Source organism: Fusarium keratoplasticum, chromosome 2 (assembly GCF_025433545.1).
Source record: "Fusarium keratoplasticum isolate Fu6.1 chromosome 2, whole genome shotgun sequence".
Lineage (NCBI taxonomy): Eukaryota > Fungi > Ascomycota > Sordariomycetes > Hypocreales > Nectriaceae > Fusarium > Fusarium keratoplasticum.
In genome coordinates this window covers 1,329,646-1,350,457 of record NC_070530.1, presented here as the reverse complement: position 1 = coordinate 1,350,457, position 20,812 = coordinate 1,329,646, and the positions used below count along the sequence as shown (strand labels likewise).

General features: G+C 55.4%; 4 protein-coding genes across 4 annotated transcripts; 3 read left to right on the top strand and 1 right to left on the bottom strand.

The window, feature by feature from the left end:
* Positions 1-5: 5 nt before the first annotated feature.
* On the bottom strand, positions 6-1,022 carry NCS57_00235300 (uncharacterized protein; the record flags this gene model as incomplete). Its single annotated transcript, XM_053052385.1, has 1 exon — positions 6-1,022. One exon carries the CDS (start codon positions 1,020-1,022, stop codon positions 6-8), a length of 1,017 nt encoding a protein of 338 aa, XP_052917631.1.
* A 345-nt stretch (positions 1,023-1,367) lies between these two features.
* NCS57_00235200 (uncharacterized protein) lies at positions 1,368-2,856 on the top strand (the record flags this gene model as incomplete). Its single annotated transcript, XM_053052384.1, has 2 exons — positions 1,368-1,820; positions 1,888-2,856. Exons 1-2 carry the CDS (start codon positions 1,596-1,598, stop codon positions 2,854-2,856), a joined length of 1,194 nt encoding a protein of 397 aa, XP_052917630.1. The 5' UTR covers positions 1,368-1,595.
* Positions 2,857-4,796: 1,940 nt separating this feature from the next.
* NCS57_00235100 (RNA polymerase II-associated protein) lies at positions 4,797-6,322 on the top strand (the record flags this gene model as incomplete). The annotated part of the gene is made up of 2 exons (XM_053052383.1): positions 4,797-5,618; positions 5,675-6,322. Exons 1-2 carry the CDS (start codon positions 5,022-5,024, stop codon positions 6,320-6,322), a joined length of 1,245 nt encoding a protein of 414 aa, XP_052917629.1. The 5' UTR covers positions 4,797-5,021.
* Positions 6,323-16,609: 10,287 nt separating this feature from the next.
* On the top strand, positions 16,610-18,987 carry NCS57_00235000 (uncharacterized protein; the record flags this gene model as incomplete). Its single annotated transcript, XM_053052382.1, has 3 exons — positions 16,610-17,278; positions 17,459-18,796; positions 18,871-18,987. The coding sequence occupies 3 exons, from the start codon at positions 16,610-16,612 to the stop codon at positions 18,985-18,987; spliced, it is 2,124 nt and encodes a 707-aa protein (XP_052917628.1).
* Positions 18,988-20,812: the final 1,825 nt, after the last annotated feature.

Genomic DNA, 20,812 nt, shown 5'->3' with positions numbered 1-20,812 from the left:
CAACTCTACATGCCCTCTGTCTCTCTCCAGCGCTCAGGCTGCTGGAAGCGCAACACCTCGTCTCCCCAGCTCCACCAGCCAGCAGTCAAGTTGCGGGCAAAGATCTCAAGGCCGAGAAAGCCTTCGTCAAGGATATGTTGGAAAAGACCACGCAGGTTCGGCTTCCGCGAGTGGACGTCGGGAACTGCCACGATAACTTTGGAGTTGAGAGCATCAGGCTTCTTGCTCCCGATCCGCTTCGCGATGACGAGCTTCTCCCACGGCTTCCTCCACGCCGAGTCAACATCGTAGAGCGGCTCGCCCGAAGCGGCAACCTTAAGCCATGTCCACTCGGTCACAACCTCAAGGCCCCAGGCAGCAAACAGACCCGTCGGGGAGGTCAGGAAGGCTTGGATGCTAGGCTTGTTAGTGATCCAGACAGCAACTAGTCCGTCCGGCGCGAGATGCGATGCCAGAGGTATGTGTAGCAAGAGACTGCGCATGTCATCGAGATTCCGCACGGTAGCATACTTGTCCGTCTTTCTCCTCGCAGACCGGTTTGGCCAAGGCGGATCCAGCACGACAAGGTTGAATAAGGGAGCTGACATGTGAAAGGAATCACAAAGAGCCTCGATAGAGCCATGGAGAGGCTCGGCTTTCTCTGGCAGCAGAGGCGGCAGAGCGGATAATAACGGAGCCTGGGGTTGAAGGACACGGGGACGGTGGAAGGGCCCGGGGTATGATACGGCCAGGTCCTGCAGGGCGCTACTAACAGCAGCAGCAGTCATGAGCTCAGCGAGCTGCGCGGCGGGAGACGCGACAGCCGACGGATCATCTCGGCCGTGCCGGGGCTCCGGGGTTGGATACGGAGCTGCGGGGGGTTCTGCGGAGACGATGCGAAGGCGGGGGACTTGAGACGGGAGAACCTGGCTCTCCTCCAGGGACGAGGGTATGTCGATGACGACAAGGCTCTTGCTTGGGTTCTCGAAGAGAACAGACGACGGCCGGCAGTTGTCGCTGCTCCCCTGGCACTCAGTGGCCATGGCTCTCCAGGTCAGATGGCAGATTGGAGGTTTGTTCCTGAGGCTTGGCTTGGCCGCGGCTGATGTTGGGGAATTTGCGGGCATACTCGGCAAACCTCGGCTCGGTCATTGGTTACCGGAACCGTTTATCCAATGCCCTGTGAACCCTTGACTTTCAGTGGGTTTGCTCAGTGAGACGCCTGCTGATGAACCCCCCCGGGCCCCCCAGGTTTCTTTGCTTCTGGGGATTTTGTTCCGCTGCGTGACCACCTACGATTTGTGGGGGAAGGCCCCTCGGCCACTCAACGGCCCCTGACCACTAAGCGTCGGTTTAATGACGTCTCCTGCCGCTGACAGCCGGGGAAATTCTGCCGCAGCAGGGCCATCTCCAAAAACCTCTATCCCGTCCCGTCTCCGAGTCCGTCCATTCCCCGCAACCCGGAAAGATCCTTTCCTCCTACAACCTCGACCCGTCAACAGGAGCATTTGCTCTCGAGAACACTCCCCCTAGTCGACTCTGCCGCGGAATGTCTCTTCGATAGGCGTCGAATCCGTTCACCAAAGCCAGCCACGTGCTGCTCGATCCGAGGGGGAATGTCCTCCGCTGACGCCGCTCACATGGAGCACGCTCCTATGTCCGATCTTACGCGAAACGCCAAAGACCAGGGCCATGGCTCCGCCGAGGGTTTCAACAAGGCGCGGAAGCAGTCTCCTCCCGTGTGCCCTACAGACGACGGGGCGGTGACTCCCAAGCGCAAGACGCAGAGTCTGGACTATGTCTGGAGATCTGGAGTTGCAGGCGGCTTTGCCGGATCTGCTGTGAGTGCAATCCCAGCGCGATAGGGTCAATCCGTTCGTGTGCAGTGTTCGCTAACCTTTTCTATAGGCCAAAACCGTCGTCGCACCTCTTGATCGAGTCAAAATTCTGTTCCAGGCCAGCAATCCCTTGTTCGCCAAATATACCGGTTCCTGGTTTGGCGTCGCAAAGGCCATGAAGGATATCTACCACTACGAGGGCGCCATGGGCCTCTACCGTGGACACTCTGCGACTCTCCTACGAATCTTTCCCTATGCTGGCATCAAGTTTCTCGCGTATGAACAAATCCGAACCATCATTATACCCCGAAAATCACACGAGACACCGATGAGAAGGCTACTCAGTGGAAGTTTGGCGGGTGTGACGTCCGTCTTCTTCACATACCCCCTAGAGGTCGTCCGAGTACGACTAGCCTTCGAGACCAAGCGCGAGGGCCACTCTTCTCTCACTTCGATATGCCGTCAGATCTACAATGAACAACCCGTGCAAAAATCTACGACCGCCAGGCTACCCAACGCCCCTGCGCCTGTATCAGCCACTGCGGAGGCGGCTGCAGCGACAGTGCAGGCCATTGCTCCTCGAGCAGGACTGGTCAACTTCTATAGAGGATTTACCCCTACTGTGCTTGGCATGATCCCATACGCTGGTATGTCCTTTTTGACACACGACACCGTGGGAGATATCATGCGCTCTCAGGCCTTTGCGCAGTACACGACTCTGCCAAAGAAAGCGAACCACCCCCCAGGAAAGCCAGCTCCTCTGCGGTCATGGGCAGAGCTCTGCTCTGGAGGTATCGCGGGCCTAATCTCACAAACTTCATCCTACCCGCTCGAGGTGATCCGGCGACGGATGCAAGTTGGCGGAGCCGTTGGTGACGGCAGACGGCTACGGATCGGCGAGACGGCCGCCATGATCTTCCGGGAGAGAGGCATCCCCGGCTTCTTTGTTGGCCTGACCATCGGATACGTCAAGGTCATCCCTATGGTAGCGATCAGTTTCTACACGTACGAACGCATGAAGCTCGTGTTGGGTATATAAGTGCTTTGGGCAAAGGGAGGTTATCCCGGCTGGCGTTGATGGAGTCATTGTGCGGTACGGCGTGCAAACATATACCTCTCGGGGAGGTCTTTGATGATTTAGGAATGGTTGAGTGTATACGGGTAGACATGCTGTCCAATGTGTTATTTCAGTATTATTATCCTCTCTTACCACTTGGTCCTGGGTAGATACTTGTAACGGTTGTTAGGGGTTGTGTCCGGGATGGGCACGACCTTAGCTGGTTGATATATGATCTCTCTGGTCTGGTCATGGCTATGATCAACTACAGCAGCTTGTGGCAAAAGACATGAGTTACAGCAGAGGAACTTCAGTTGGTAACTTGGACATTTCATTTTTCAAGTTGATGAATAGAGCAAGGATGAGGTCTTGTAGTTCATAGATCCTGCGGTTCATAGAGCACATTCACAGCTTCCATCATTGACACCATGATCATGATGCCTGAGCAGACGTGAATGACATGCCTTTTCCCCAACTCTAGCATTATTATCACCTGGTCATTCAATAAGGTTATTCAATGACATGACGTTATTCATGACAACCACTTCAACACACCCTGGTTGCATCCATTCTTCAGCATCCAAAGTTACATATTGCGTCAGATGCTCATGCCCCCTTGTCGATCAATGTCTCATTTCTTTAACGGTTAGAGTTGGCCGAGGGTTGGACGAACAAAGTTTCAGGCGACGATCAAATATCCCCATTCAATGTCCGGGTCGTGGCTTTACTCGTTTCGTACCGAGCTGCGCCCTTGATGACGATGCCCGTTCGCCACGCCTTGAACAGACGAGCGGAGTACTCCGCGAAACGGTTCGTCGAGGAGAGCTTCTCGAAGTCTTACTCCTTCTGGAAAGCCCGCCCGTCTGAGTCGGATATTACTCAGCTCGAGCGGGCCTAACCCAAAGGCCGCGGGCGGCGGGCGATCGACAAGTGCAAGTGATGAACTGGTGGTCCCCGAGAAAGCGTCCATGTGTTCGGCGCCGTTGGAGAGGCTAATGCGCTTGTCTTGGCCCCCCCGGGTAAGGGATTTCGCACGTGCCCACATGGTTTTCTCTCCCCCCGTGTGTGGCCCCCCCTCCCTTCACTTTCCTAGTTGAGAGGGAAAAAGAAGTTGTAGGGGCGGAGGGAGTGGACGTAGGCTGATGGGCGCAAGCGTCTGAGTGGGCAAAAACGGCCGGGCTTCTAGAATCATTGGTGCTGGTACACGACAAGTATATGGTACTTGGGAGGGAGATTGCGCGTGGGATTTCCCTGTGAATTATGTAAATGGCCCGAGGATGGTTGCCCTTTGTGCCATTGATTTGAGAAACGCCTCGCGCTTGGCGGCAAGAGGCTTAGAGGTGCATGTCTCGCCAGGGGGAGGATTGGAGTAGGATGGCTCGGAGGGACATTATGCTTGCTGATCATGACGAACATGTCATGAAGCTCGGTTTGGGGACATGGCGAAGTGGCATTATTACCCATCACCACCAATTTACGGTTCATTTGCGTGGTGTTGACAATCAATCAAACGAGGGCAACTCTCATTCTCACGTCGCACAGCCAAGAAAGTATCAATTAGCAGAAACCCGCAATGACACCGGAAATGCTCCTCTCGCCCCCTCACCAAGAAGGTTCACCTGATCAGTCAGTAAGAGAAGAATGAGTCAATTGCTATTTGGAATCAACTAACCCAAATGCCCAACTCTTACCCTACAGCCCCCCCCGGATATCACGGGTATTGCGGTATGCCGCGGAGAAGTTTCAAAAGAGAATTCACCAAAACGGGAATGATGGCGACGTTTTAATTGCCGTAAACGCCTTAAAATCAAATTGCCCAATTAGATCATGCATCCCGTATGCAGAGAAAATGCGACGTTGAATTCAAGGTCAGAAGCCAAAGCGAGGTGAGAATTCTCGCCTCTGATTGGCTGCTCACCGAGTTGACCAATGCGGCTCTGAAGCTCCAAGGTGAGCTTCCCAAAAATGCAAGCCTCAGCCTTTCATCTTCAGCTTGCACCGACCTCACCTTCACATCAAAACCAACATCGCCAAACACACGCCGTCGTAATTCGACAATCGCTTGTTACTCGATTCGACACACGCAACCTGCATTCTCAATCTTCGTTGCAATAAAGCCCCTGCTTACGCGCCAAACTTCGCCCATCATGGCGTCCGCCGCCGACCTCGACGGCCTCGTCCTCCTGCGACAGTCCATCTCCTCGAAAGCGCCTTTCATCCCAAGAGCATCCGCAGATGTCTCGGCCGACGCCTCAGCGCCATCGGTTCCTCTATCACAGGCTACGCACCTGTGCTTCCCCGACCGGAGCGTCGCCGTCCCCATCGATAGCCCGACGCGCTTCGTGTCGCACGACAAGCCCGTCGACCTGCGCAGCATCTACTTTGCCTGGCTGAACCGCGAGGTCGCCATCCCCGAGTACAATGCGTCGGCTACGAAGCTTAACGACGAGCTCGCCGCCGCTGGTGGTGCTGGCAAGGTCCAGAACCTGGGCTTCATCGAGCGACTGGATCTGATTACCTGGCTCGAGGGCGCCAGCGAGGAAAGCGAGTACATCAAGCCCGTCGCTGGCGACAAGGATGCGGCGGCTGCTGGCGCGACCACAACGGCAAAGACGAGCGCCGTGTCCTCTGCCGCGCAGGCGCGATCAGGTCGCGGCACCATGGACCCCAGGCTGGCTGGTATTTACAACGGCGAGCGACGCATGGGCGATCGCAACACGGTTCTCAGGGGCATCAAGCCCACGGTATGTGTTTCCCTTCTTCTATGAGATACCTTTCGAGCCTTGACTGACCCCCCCAGGACTTCTCCCACGTGCGCAAGCTTGCTGTGCCCTTCATCCAGAAGAAGTCCCAGTCCAGTTCTTCCAGCATCCCAACCAACCCTTCCCTCGCGCTCAACCAAAAGGTTCCCACACGGCGACCAGATCCCATTATTCTTCTATCTCCCTCCGCCTCCTCTCTCCTCCGCCTCTCCAATGCGCGATCCTTCCTCGAGGATGGCAAGTTCATCCCTCCTGATGCTGGAGGCTCCACAGCCACTATGCTCCACGTCCAGCGTACTATCCGCGCTGTGGATCCGAACCGCCCAATGCGCTTCATCCTAGTCGAGGGCTCAGAACAGTTTAAGCCTGAGTACTGGAACCGCATCGTCGCCGTCTTTACGACAGGTCAGACGTGGCAGTTCAAGAACTACAAGTGGCATGACCCCGATGAGCTATTCAAGCACACACTCGGCATCTTTGTTGGCTGGCGAGGCGACCAGGCTCCGGATAACATCCGCGGCTGGGGCCATCGCGTCCTGTCAACGGGCATCGACCGTTGGCGCGGCGAGGGCCACGATGCCTCTCGCTTCCGTGACAAGGAGATTGTGGAACACATCTGGCGCGCCATTGAGGATAACATGCGGGCTCGGGGTTGGAGAAAGGACAGGGCTCCTGCTGCGCTATAAGCCGGGACGCTGACATTGCTGTAATTTATGATTGGCACTTGGACATTTGCTGTCGAGATGGATGGTATTGAAAGGGAGAGAGGGATGCTACGGAATGGAATGGAGGGGAATGAACTTGCTAGAGAGAGCGTCCCCAATCTGTACTAAACTCCTATTGGGAGGGGGGGCTTGGAAGTGAAAAAAGCGTTGGCGTTTGAACGGTTCTTGCTACTATGTAGACTCATCTATCATCTGGCCTGGCCTGGCTCGGTTGTGGGAGGAGAGGGAGGTCCGAGAGGTATCCATAGAAAAGCCCATCTAGGTTCAGGTCAATTGACACATCATATTTCCAGAGGGTGCAAGTAGCATTTGGTCCTTGCACGTGTGTATATCATCAGCCTATGACCGCCTCTGACGGAATAGTCTTTTCTTGTCTCTTGTCTCCTTCAGGCACACAGTTTCCGGTAGACATTCCAGCCATATCTTCCCAACCCTCACAGCCCTACCTGAGACGGGACAGCAGAACGGCAAAGGAGGCCTAACTCCTCCCAATATCATAAGCAAATTACATAAAAAGGATTATAAAACAGTCAGAGATATCCTAAAAGGAATATCTTAGATCTCTTTCATCTACTATTTTATTCTTCTTCTTATACGTTATTCCCTAACTTTAGAGGATAAGCTGATGCCTTCATTCTGCTTGTCTCGTTTTGTCCTGCTCCGACTCCGCGTAATGACAAATGTCTGATTCAACACCGCCTCCGCGATACGACAGACAGGTGTAACCTGTCATGACAGTCCGCAGGGCTGGATATGCTCCGGAGTACCAACCAACAACAGACATCATCTCCTCCCTATGCACGGCCGCACACCAACGCAGTCACACAAGCCCACACCTCCTCTTCATCGCGAGTCACATCCCTCCCACCACTTGGCTCTCCCCTTTGCACACAAGCTTTCCGCCAAGCTGAGCTATTCGATAATGGGCGCTTGCAAGAGCCGTGAGACTGCAACACTGTATCTGCAGCAGCTGACACAGGCCCGTGGGGGGAAGCTAGAGAAGGAAGAGGGAGAGAGAGAGGGAGAGGATTGGGTCTGGCTGCAGGCTGAGCCCTGACCTGCCCCGAGCTCAGCTGCTATGCCGTGCCCGTGCATGATACGGCACGCACGCAGGAATTGGTGATCTCGGGGAAGCGGGAGCATGCCAGATGGCGGTGGCCAACTCGTTGAAATTGGATGACCTCTGATCTGCGTCCTGTATGAACAGGAGAGGCACAGGCACCGTGGTGACTGGTCATGGTGCGTCGAGATAACATCAGGAGCTCGGGGGGAGCAGCACAGTGGTGGTGTGTCGATCTGGCCTCCTCCAGCTTAATCTATTTCTCTTGGCTGATCGATATCGTGCGTGCCAGTTCACCAACGAGCTGGGGTTCCCCACACGCCGTCTACCTGTCATCAGGCCTGGGACGTCCGTCAACGGGACATTACTCTTGAGATCCAAAGCCACGGGAAGGTGGTCCAAGAGCAGCCCCACGTGGTAGCAGACATGTAGATGGCTAGTAATGGTGTAAATGATGGCGACGACGAGCCCGGTAACTCATGTCATGAGTCTCGTCCTTGCTGGTGGTCGAGGACGACAAACTGTGCCTCGATCTATGCCTACGTTTGAGGCAAACTAAAATCATCAGTACATGGACGTGACTCGTATACCAGCAACTCCCTCCACAAGGGTGCTGTGCAGAGGGGACAGGCCTGTCGGTGTTGGTGGTAGCAGAGTGCCACAGTGGTCAAGAAATGGATGGGAAGAACTAAAAACCACCAAATGTCCATCACCACCTTCAACTCGCCATGCCTTTTACACAATGGTGAATTGCGGGAGCGGCTCCGCATTTTGTCTTCGGCATTGGCGAGGTTGGCAAGAAGCCACAGGCCGGCACTCTCTCTGTTGGATTGGATCGCCATCATCCCCCATCCGGCCAAGATGAACATGAAAGAGTTTTGGCTGAAGCCATGCCAGACTCCGTGATAGCTCTTGTCTGCGTGCGGGTCAGGGGGAAACTTGGGTCCGTGAGCGCAATGCAATCAATGCAAGGCCCAGAGACGGTCGCAGGAGCGGCGCCTGCGCCATGCCCACTTGGCGGCTGGCGGGATAAAACGCCGTCGAGTGACGGAATGGCACCATGGACTCCCGTGGTGGACTTTGTGGAGAGAAACGCTTGTATCAAAGGTGAGCACGGTTTTCAGCCCACGGCAGAATAGGGGCCAGTCACTCCCAGTGGGGGGCTTCGACCGACAGGGCGCAAACTATTGCTGTTATCGTGAAAGAGGCTGGAGCCAACTTGGACAGTCAGTAGAACCAACAGCTTGGCAAGCTATCGGCGAAGGCGAGCTTCAGCTGTTGAACCCCAACGATGTGAGACATGATGGTCAAATAATAGTCAGGACAGACATCTTGTCCAGAGATGCCGTGGGCAAGCAAGCAATCAATCAATGCCCAAACCAAGACTGGGATCTTGACACTCATGGGCCCGTGTAACACGAGCCAGTGTAAGACATTCATCACGGTGCTCCATACACAATGCAATTTGCACTCGAATGCAAGATAACCATGGGGATTCCTGCTGGGTCACTGTCAATTCTCCGTCCGTCAGAGCAGCGCATCTGTCCACGTCCACGTGGTGATCGAGTCAAACGGCACTAGCCAAGGCTTGGGTCGCCAGCCTCCTCAAGCCATCTTTAACCGGCACTGACACTGGCACTGGCACTGGCACTGCCAGGCAAGGGTCGGCAAGGCTCTGCCAACCAAACCCAAAAGGTTAACACAGGCATCTCTCTCCGCGTCGCATCACATCGTGGCTTGCTCTGAGGACAGGTAGGGCACGCGAGATGGAGTCAAGCCCAACTCGGTACAAGTTACGGACCACTCACGACGACGACGGAGTGCGCCGTGAGGAACCCATGTCGATCTTGAAAAGAGGGGTTGCGAAAAGGGGGTGGTCGCCTTCCTTCAAGAAGGGCTTCGGCAGGGGACAATGTGCCATGCCTTGAGTGCCGTCCCACGTGAGAAGCACGCCACGTACGGGGATGGCGTGCCGTTCAAAGGCAGTCTCATTTGACGACGCGCCGTCTCTGTGGTCAGTCAACACAAGCGAGGTAGCAAGCCGGTCCGGTTGTTTTGTATGATCCCGAGACCGTTGCCCTCGTTTGTCGGCCTCAGAGCATCCCCATCGAAACTGTCATCGAAACGTCGTAGGGCTAGAAGGAAGCGGCCGCAAGCCGAACCCTCTAGTCGATGCTGCACGTGGTTATGGGTCTGGCAGCTCTCGTAGCATCAGCTTGGATTGTCAGCAAGGAGCTTGTTCACCGTCTGTAAAATCGCGAGACTTTGGGAGCCTTGATTGCTGCCCAAAGCATTTTGTCCACTTCCTGTCTGCTGGGTGGCTCCGAGTGGTCCGCAGTGATTGTGGATATTATCATCCTGGAATGGTTAGAGGGATCTGTGTTGTGTTCCATGATCGTTCTCTCGTGGGTTTCCCAGGTTGCTGGCACATGGCAAAGTACTTTGTACTTCGCGTGGCCGGCAAGGGATTGAACGAGGCCGGCAGAAGAACCCTGCACATTTGATTCAATTGCGCCCCGAGATGATGGTGCATCCAGAACTCAGACGCATGCCGTCAGTCTCTGGTTTCAAAACACTGGTATCGGATACGTTCTAGTGGCTGTTGATCGGAAGGGTTGATGCCTGCAGAGGAAAGGTCGTCTTCATGCGCTAGGGTGAAGCAAGAGACACAAGTCTGTTGTGGTGATACACATCCTTATCGTTAGAAACAAGCTGTCCGTCGTACCGTTGAGCCGCCCTAAGCTGGCGATGGCGCTGGATGCGCAGTCAGCCGTCACGCTCCGACCAACAATATGCAAATCGCCCGCTGGTGAGCCGAATGGACGGGTCGACCGGTCCTGTTTGTGCATGTTGATGAAGCGATCCGACCCGATGCCATGCCATGCCATGCCATGCCACATGGCCACATGGGCATCTGTACGGACAACCAACCGTTCCCGTCAGACGGCTCCAAGCAGCGCTAGTAAGCAACAACTTGACCCAAGCAACAGCTCCAAGCTCCAGTGGATCATAAGGGTCCCGGTCTGACACATTGGTCACCGCCTTGGACCCTCATCTGCTTGTCTTGGCCGAGGAGAAAAAGAAAGAAAAAAGAAGAAAAGAGCTTCTTCATCGGCGATGACGTCCGCCTCCGGACGAGATTATCCACAGTCTCGACGACTTGCCGTAACAAGTCCCGGGGCTATTGGGAGGGTTTGGGTCTGTGGCTGGCCTGGAACAATGCAGCTGTGGGAAGGCGCCTTATGTCGGCGTCTAAGCGACCCCACTACTCGTGTTGCAAACGCGTGGCTTCCTCAAACCCACGTGGCGGGCTCCACCAGTGCGACGAGCAGGCAGGAGCCTTGTTCGATTTTGTTGCTAGCCCCACACCCTCGCCTTTTGTTTCCCGACACCCAAAGGGCATTGAGTTGACTGAGGGCTCGGATGTGGATCTCTGCCCAGTATCAACGGTGATTGAGAAAGGCGAGGTTCGAAGTCTCTGCTATCAGCTTTAGCCCTGTCACGGAGGGTCAGATAGCTATTTGGTTGGGTGTGAAACCGCTCCCGTGCTGGTACTTCAGACTTGTCTGCCAAGGAGCCATGTAGATCGTTGCCGAACCCATAGACGATCGCATACCCATCACTCTTTCGTCGGTGGATTCTGAACAAATCACACGTTGATGTTTTGTGCCGATGCAAGATTGGGTTTGCACGTAGCTAGACATTGCCGGATCGGATCGTCTAGTCTTGACTTTCGTCTTGAGCCTCAAGGCCCATCTTGCCTGGCTGTGCGAGAACATTCCGAACTTGCAGGAGGGTTCGGATGAAATCTCTTCCCCTATGGGGCTGGAGGAGGACAGCCTTCTGTTTCATCGGACTGGGCGTTCGGGTTGGGCTCTCCAGTCAACGTTCCGCACAGCGGATTCCTTGTGTGACGAGCTCTGCCATGGGCCACGTGGGAATGCCGACAAGACGGAAAAAAGTGACCAGTCATAACCTGGGCTTTGCTCGAGACTCCTCAGCGACCTCTGCTGTGCCTCATTGGGCGGATGCCTCCCATGGTGCCCATCGTAAATGAGATGTCAGGTTGAGCGTCCGAGTATCAGGAATTGTCTCTCGTGCGAACCTCAGGTGACCTGGGGCGTTGTTCCCTGTAGAGTAGTCAGCTCGCCGTGCTCCAGTTGCGGTGCGGTGCGGTGTAGGGATTGAATGGTTGAAGGCAACAGCTCTCTGATACCAAAACCCGATTATTCCCAGGCTCGAGCAGAGGCTGTGGACTCTTGCAAACGACGTTGAAAACCCTTACTGAGCCAATAGCATCGAGCTATGTGTGCCATCTGGCGAGTGAGTTCTAACCACCGGACCAGCCGTGATGGGCCACCACGCCGAAATTGTCCATGTCCATGCGCTTGATGCGCGAACCAATTTGCTGCCAGTTTCCCAGCAAAGCCGCTGGAAGGTTTCGGCGAAATACGTGTTGTGCAACGACCATTGCCCGCTCAACCGAAATCATGCCAGCAGACGCCGGATGGGCTGATGATGGCTGGGGGTTTTGCCGCCCGATCTCCCAAGGGTGCCGCTTCGTCGTCGTTGCAACCGTCGGCCCATCACCTTCGGGATGCCGATGACTTGGGACTAGGGCAACCGACAGGCTCTGTCCTGGGCATGACGGAATATCGCGTCCCTAGTTGATGGAGCAGCATAAGCATTCTCGTCTCGCACCTGGACTTGCGACACGGCCCGCTCAACACAGCAAGCTGTCTGGGGGCTCCAAGGAACAGGGGCTTAGCGACGGGAGGCCAAGGAAAATGGCGGCAGATCCTCCGATGTCCTTGTCTTGCCCCCGCGGCATCTGCTCGCTCTGGCATTGGCACCGTACGAGGACCCAGCCGTGAATTTGGAAAGGAGACACTAGCGATGCCCTAGCGAAGCGCGCCTACGACAGGGTGGAGGAGCGGTTAACGATTACCGTGACACTAATTGCTGGCGTCGGTCGGTTATGTTGGGTGTGTGTCCTTTCAGCGGCTATTCCTTCCTCGAGCAATCAGCACCAGTAGATCTTGGCGATAAAGCATCTAGCCGCTTTCTTTAGAATCCGGTTGCGATTGCTGAAAACAAGTATCACAATGGGGATGAAACGAGTGATGGGTTGTGTAAGCTGAGAGTCGACTGAATTGTTGTGGTTTGGAAAATGATGTGACCGACCTGTGCCTTCCTTCTTGGTACCTTCGTGTGTTCAGGTAGGAAGGTAGGCGGTTGCTTGCTCCTCCCAACCCACACCTGGCAATCTTAAAGAGACTCTGAACATCAACCTGTCGAAGTCTTACTGGACCTCTCCAGTCTCGATGGCTTCACCTCACCGCTAAATTCATGGTCGTTTCAAAATCACGTTACCCGTGCCAGACCAGGTCGGCTGCTCCGAAATCACAACCCCGTGTTGTGTTCTCCAGCGTGAGTTATGACCGCGCGTGGCTCGTCGACGGGATTTTGAGTCGAGTTGAATTGCTCGGCCGGCCAAGGTCTGTCACAGGCCCCGGCCCCTGACACGGGACAGATTCCATTTGTGCTTCTAGAAGCTAGGACGAAGCACAGAGGCGCCGACCGTGCAAATCCCAATTTCGCGTCAGGGAGGGCATGATACGCCCTTGTTCAACCCTCAATCGGTCAAGCGAGTGTGACGTGATGATTGAGCCAAGATGCTGACAGGTTGCCTAGGCATAGATTTCGGCTGCGATATCCGTTGAACTAATGATCGGTGTCCTGGAGATAGCCTGGAGCGGGAACAGCGAGCTGGAACACTACAGCACCTACCCCCGTTGAGTCAATGGCGCATCGGCAAACAGCCCTGAGAGACTTCACTGTCCAATTGGGCCTGCTCTGCACAAGAACGACGGTGTCGGCGGCGCACATTGAGGATCTAAGCTTCACCAGCAACACCCAGTGACAGTCAGCTTGGCACCAAGCATGCGTTTGGCGTTCGTCAACACCCATTTCCCGTCGTCTGGCCTCTCTCAAACGCCACTGTACCATGTGCTTCTCATGCTGCGCTCAAGAAGCACGATGCCACCAAAAACTATCTCGGAGTCAGGAAACTGGGTTAGCGCTGATGAGCATGACAGGGTCCGAAGAAGATGAAGCAAGCATGGCATCAGGCATGTGAGGGTACCCAGGCAGGGCCATGCCCGTATATCAAGAGCGGCTTTGCTTTTGGTCGTCTCGGGGTTCTCCAGCAACCGTTTCAAAGCGGTGTTTCAGTATTAACCCTTCTTGTTGCTGCCGGCGAGACTGACAGGCATCAGCATCCATTGCCAAGCTGGCCTAAAACCGGGCTCCCGTCCCTGTCCCCTCGCGAACTGCCACAGGCGAAAACCACAGACACCACCAGTATGGAAGGGAGGTGAGAAAGTGCTGATTTACCCCAGCGTCGGTGCACACCAACACCAACGAGACGGGAAGACTCTGGCATTGCTCCGACGGCTGCATGCTCGGGTGCAATTTGCAAAGCAAACCTACCTAGGCAAAGAGGCGGCGTGTGGGGCAGAGTTAGGGTGGGCCATGCCCACAGCGTGGTTGCATGGTTGCAGGGACATGGGCGTTCTCAGCGCATGGCCACAACGTGACGCGGTGGATGGAGGCATTGAGCATGGCTACAGGGAAGACAGTCGGCCGAATGCAGCTTAGGACGGTGGGAGGAATCCCTGGAGCCACGCGCGCCCAAGGGGGCACTTGCAAGGTGGCTGCCCGAAGCAAAAAGGAAAAGGTGCTGCTCCTGGAGAAGATTGGCTGTGGGAGTAAGGCACGCACTGCACGCGCCCAGCAAGACCTGGCCTGTCTTGAATTAACATTCACCAAGAGAACGGGTTATTGGGAGGTGTCACCGCGTTTCCCCTGCTGGGTCGAGTTCTTTGCTGACAACCTCCAGTGACTCTAGGACCTACCTACAGAGCCACGATCAGTTCATGGTCAACCTCGCCTGGCTGCTTTGTTGCACTCTCTCCCTCTCACACTTCATTCGTGTGTCCAGCGGGCTCACGACCCCATTCGTGCTATGCACTAGCCCGGCCGGCCCTTTGTTTCTCATCAGAGGGTCGTACAGGCTTTGCCTCCCACATCCATCCATGTCTACCAGTCTACCTGAGTTACCTCCTACTTACCTACCTCGAGGCAAGCGAGCATTCCATCCTAGGTGTCGCCCATCGTAGTGCCTAGCCGACCCACCAAAAAGATTGCAGCAACCATCCATTGAAAGAATCATGGGAGAGCGCTGGAGGATCAGGCTTTCGGCTGGGCCACTTCGGCGCCAGCTTTGGATGCCTTTGCCCGCTGGACTCAATGGGATTTGCGATGAGGCGCCCGCCTAGGCGACACCCGCCATCGTCGTGGTTGCACAGGGTACGCTCGTGGTGGGCAAGCCACCGGAGGAGAGTGCTACTGGCTGGAAAAGGTATTCCAAAGAATGATTCTGACGCCGTCGAAAATGGGGGATTGGGCAGATTTACTGGCCAGAGGGGACCGAAGATATGAAGCATGCGCTTCCATACCGTTCAGACTGTCCTCGCGTAAGCCATGTGCCAGCTAGCGGGCTACTTGTACAAAGTCCGTCTACTCATCCTCGGTCAGTCAGGATGCGGAGGGGCCAGAGTGACTGTCCCCCGCTTGCGCAGACCGCTGCAGATCAGCAAGAGTGATGCAGGCATTCTGCAGACCTCCAGGCTGGGCGTCGAGTGGTCCCCGGGCTGTGAACCCTCAGCAGGTATCATGCCCTAACGCGTTACTTACAGTGCCTTAGCGCAGGTAGCTCCAAATGTGAACAAGAGCGGAGGTGAATTGGGGTCCCAGCGTCGAGGCCAGTAATGCGAGTTGCTGGAAGCGGTGGTCCTTTCTTGGGATCCCAGCCTCTTGGCTCCTGGGCTCGCTCTGGGCAGCAGCTCCACGCCAGAGACTCTCAAAGTCTTGGTGGTTGATGCTATCATATGATTGACCGAGCAGACAAAGGAATACGGCAACTGAGCAGCAGTGCGAGAAGCGAGGTAGGTATGCTGCGTCGGCCGGCAGAAGGAGGGTCCTTTCATGTCGGGATTATTGCCGGGTGGTTTCTCTGTTGTGATTTCTGATTACCGGCAGCCCCTCTTCTCTGTGGTCGTTTCCCCTCCTTTCACGCATCCGTCCATGTCGGTCGGCTTGCTCCTATGTGCGTGTTGCAGTCGGATCCGATTAGAGTGTGCCCGTACGGTACGGTGTCCGGCATTCCCATGCACCGGACTGCCTCTAGTTAGTCATCACCGACACCATGGATAGGTGGCTCGCTCACCACCGTCCGTGATTACGTTCCCGTCGGGAGCAGCCAGTTTGACCGAGGCCGGGCTGGAGAGTTTTGCTGGTTTGACGCAGCGGGCTGGCAACAGAGCTGGCTGTCTGTCCTCGTCTTGGTCGCCCCCTGGGAGCCCGCCAACCTGCGCTGAAGCATCCATGGAAGCCCGCGGCCAGGGCTGGTGTATCACTGAGCGAACCCCTGTTACACGGCGCACCAAGTACCCACTACCTAGGTAGGTGATCAAGATGGATGGGGTGGACTGGAGTCCATGGATGGTTCTGTGGGCGTTCTCGTCTCGCTCTCGGCCTCAACTGTAATAGCCCACTCTGTTCTGTTCTGTAGCTCGCTGCACCGACCCGACCCTTTTTTTTCTCTGTCCATCCATCGCCTCAGCGGAGTCGTCGGAGCCCTGGCCCTGGTTCTTTGCCCTCTTTTGACCCTGACCCTGCCCTGACCCTGGCCTTGGTTAGCCCGCTGTTCTCAGCGCCCAGATTAGCCCCGGCGTCCAGTGCGTGGTGCGTGCGTGCGTGCGTGCGTACCTTGTACGGAGGAGCCCTCAGAGAAAGACACAAACCCACCGGCTCTCGATGGCGCCCTCTCTCTTGGTAGAACATGGGTCTCTAGACGGACGCCGCCTAGACGTCGTCCTCCACCCCTCTCCTTGCACCCCACCCTCCCCTCAAGTGCGCCCATCTCCAGCCAGGGCCGGTCTTGGTCTTGTCTACCCTCTCTCTACCTTGCCTATCCTATCCTATTCTAATCCTGCCTATCCTATCTCTCTGCCCGTGTCCCACTTGCTCTCGCCGCGTCCAGTCCATTTGCCTTCTTATTTGAACCTTCCCGCTGCCGTCACCAGAAAACCTCCCCTCCTTCTAACCTTTCTCGTTCCCGTTAGATGGCCACTCTGTCGCATACTCAAAGGCCCACGGATCACCAGTCTGCCTCTGATACCCTCGACCACGCTGCTCCACGCTCCTCTCTCTCGCTCTCGCATCGGCCGCCTCCTCCAGTTCCGGTCGCTCCTCCTCCAGACGCTCCCTCGTCCGCCGCCGCCGCCGTGGTAGCTCCGCCCGCGCCATCCCACGTCACATCCTCCAACTCCAACTCCAACTCCAACTACGGCCACCGTCATACCCTCTCCTCCGTCTCGAGGCTGAACAATCGCTCGTCCACCAGCATCTTCGCCTTGGCCGCCGCTGCCTTGGACCGCACCCAGAGCGCCATCGCTACCATCTCGGAGCCCTCCATTCGGCCTCGACAGTCTAGCGGTGCCCTCTCGCGGCTCTCCCTGCTCACGAGCTCCTCTCCCTCGTCGGAACCCTCCAGCCCGGACAAGTACCACCGTTTGAGAAGCACCTCGAGCCAGTCTCTCCTGGCCGGCTCCAATTTGGACAGCAAACTCGCTCCCCAGGTCGCCCCGGCGAACAATCCGCCCTCCCAGCCCTACTCGTCCACCGACCCAAACCACCCGCTTCCGGTCAAGTCTCCCGCTACAGAGAACAAGATGCATCAGACATCCTCGCGCTTGCTGCGCATGACGGACGATGACCGGCCGTTCACAAAGGTACGTGCCCTCGCCCCACGATCTTGTCTCTCTTCCTGTCTTGGTGTCTCTGCTCGAACCGTTTCCCCCTCGTGTGGGTGTGTAACGTTCTGTGCCGTGTCCATGATTGCATCTCTCTGAAACGCTGCCTCTCCCGACAGCTACAAGCTACGACATTGGCTAACATGGTTTCACAAACAGGACTTCAAGGATCTCTTTGCCACCCTGGTCGTTAGTCTGCTACCGCTCTCGGCTCACCGCGTCCGATTGACAAAGGTCGAGTACACCTTCCTGTCCGAGGATGCTATCAACAACCTCGGATCTCTCAAGTTCTCCCAGTCAAACCGCATGCCCGACCCCAAGGACCCTTCCCGCATTGTCACCACCACCACTACCACGACCTTTTCCATGGCCAAGGATATGGCCCGCTCTATCTGCCAACGTTTCCTCGAGGCCCGTTTTATCGAATCGGCCGACGGCAAGTACCAGCAGGTGTACACAATGAAGGGATCCGTCTGGCAATTGACACCAAAGGGCATCACCGTCCTGGACCGATTCTGTGCCCGAAATGGCATCCAGCAGAAGCAGGTGTCGGAACTTGCTAACCTCGGCGCGACCCAGCTGGTCCTTCTGGAGCGAGATTCTCAGACTGACAAGCTTCTCCACGATCAGGGCACCGTTGAGGTCATCTTCCGCCGCTTCGCCGGTGCTGAGGGTCGCAACGTTAAGCCTACCGTCAACGCCGCCGACTCGGACTCATTGCATGATTACCGGGACGGTCTGACTGGTGTCAAGATGGCAGCCGAGCGCAAGGTCAATGGAAAGTCGTATCGTGACACATTTACGGGCAAGGCTACGACCGATTGGCTGATGGACTGCTCCACCATTGTCGACAAGCGTGAGACAGTCGAGGTTGCTACCCTTTTCGTCGAGTACGATCTGATGGAGCCCGTGGCCCAGGACCGCGCCTACATGTCCCAGAACCCCGGATGCAATGTCTTCCAGCCCACCAAATACGCCATCTACCAGCTGTCGCAAAGAGGCAAGGACCTGGTCAGCGGTGCGGCCACGCGAGGACGGGCGTCGGAGAGTGAGGGCGGTAACGCGTCGCAGCGAAACGGAATCACCAGGGACTCCAACACGCAGCGACTGGACAAGATCCTGAACGACCCTGCGCTCCGACTTCTCTTCCGCGAGCAGCTCCGCGACACGCACTGCGAGGAGAACCTGTCGTTCTACCAGGACGTTGACGAGTTTGTGCGCAGCTGCAAGGCTGCGACAAGGGCAGCTCAGAAGTCACCCAACACCACAGCCATGGACAGCATCAAGGAGATTATGGCATCGGCATATGGTATCTACAATGCCTTCCTAGCTCCTGGATCACCATGCGAGCTCAACATCGATCACCAACTGCGCAACAACCTGGCGACACGGATGACAAAGGCTGTCGGGCAGGACGTGGCCATGATCGACACTCTCCAAGAGGTGACGTCTCTGTTCGAAGACGCCCAAAATGCCGTGTTCAAGCTGATGGCCAGTGTAAGTTTGGCTAACGCCAGCCCCCAAGCCCCCACGATGCCCGTTCTCGGACACGCCGACTGACACGCAAATAGGACTCGGTACCAAAATTCCTTCGCAGCCCCAAGTACGAGCAACAGCTGCGCAACTACGAGTTTGACCTGCTCGGCCGAGGCCCCGAACGGAGCCAGAGCAGATCAAACCGGAAGTAGGGGCCGATACTAGAGGTTCCGATTCCGAACGCCGACCCGACTTCCCGAGTGAGCGAGTCCGACTAAAGGCCTGGGCCCCGGGGCTACAGGACCCTTGTGGGCACGACTCACCCATTCACACCATATGCCTCATTTCACGAGTCATTTGCATACAAACCATTGACTGATTTGGCTACCAAAGTGTTTGCCACTGTCGAAACGATACCACCTAGAGCCACCCCATCTCCTGCATCATCGGTGTTTTTGGTTTTTTTTCTTGGTAATATCTGCTCTATTGTTTTTTCCCTCTCCAATGATCATCCGGCAATGGTCTCTTCGGGCGCCTCCGACCACACCTCTCGGCCGCTTCCTAGCCGCCCAGCCCACCGGTGCCGGACACAGATCTGCCGCGGTAGCTATTTTGGTTCTATGAAGATTTTTTCGTTACTGCTTTTCTGGAACCTTGGAGGCGCCCGCGGGTAGACGTTTCTGGTATAAGGTGGCGGAAGAAGAATTACACGGCCGAACATGGGGTGGGCACAAGGCAAAGATTGATCGTCATGATGTAACGACGCATCCCGGCTTCTGCCAAAAAAGGGTGATTGATCGAGTCGAGTCGAGTCAACTACGGTACTTGATTAAAAGAAGACAAAAAGAAGGGGCCTTTACAGGCATACGGACGCATAGGAAAGATGGACGCATTGACGACCGACGGCCGGGAATGCGAGAACATGACGAGGGATGGGACGGAAGCGCAAAAGACGTCCTTTCAACAAAAAAATTCGGCGGCATTTTATCCTTTTTCTCAATTCTTGTTGTTTTATTTGACCCTTTTTTTTTCTAACTTGTTACGGCTTAACGGGATCATGTTGAGAGGCCGAAAGTAATGCATTGCATTGGAAGGAGTCGGGTACACGGCGGGCCAGCGCTGAATACAATTGTACATAGAAAAAGAAACCTGAGCAGCCTCTTCTCGAGCTCTATCGAGAGAAGTATGGAAAGGAAGAAATGACAAAAATGAAGCCATCCTCGGGTCGATGTGATGTGTGATGTGTGTCTTGGTGGTGACAAGTTATGTGACCCGCTCGACTGTCGGTGAAATCCTGCAACTCAAGGGATGACGATGCCAATCAAGACCTGGCCGAGTGACTATGAATCATGACTTGTCTTGGAACGCGGCAGTTGTTGGCATGGATGAGATGACCCGGACTATGGGTCGGATAGAGACCTGACGGCCGGGTTGAAGGCCATTGGAATGCCCAGCAGGTTTAGTTTGACAAGTCCAAGAATGTTGTGTTTCCGAATCGCCAGAGTCGAAGAGAGAGAGGCTGAGGATGATTCAATAGCACGCGATGCGCTACCAATGGGAGACTGAGGCTTGTTTCGAGACTGATGGCATGAACTAGTCGCTTCTATTGCTTGTTCCTGAGACCTTGGCAGATGTCGCGATGGCCTAGACTCCAACTTCACAACGAGGGTGATTGATGCCTTCTATTATTAGACTAGATGCATGAAGAAACTAGGCAGAGGTTTTACAAAATCTGCACGAGTATCATCATAATTCCTCAATAAAATTTGCTCTAATTTTACCAGGATCCCTTCTAGATCCCTAGGTTCGGCATCTTCCTTAAAGTCAATAGAATCTGGAGAGAGGCCTCGAGTTGGTGATTGGTCAGATCGCGAGCGACAACAACTCATCCCTTAGACAAGCCGGCATAATTAATTCACCGTACAATATTGAAAAGAACATAAGAAAAGAAAACCAAAAAAAAGTCTACAGATAAGAACAATATTACACGTCCAAAAGATAAACAGTCGTGAATATGATGATGAGCAAGCCACGCTC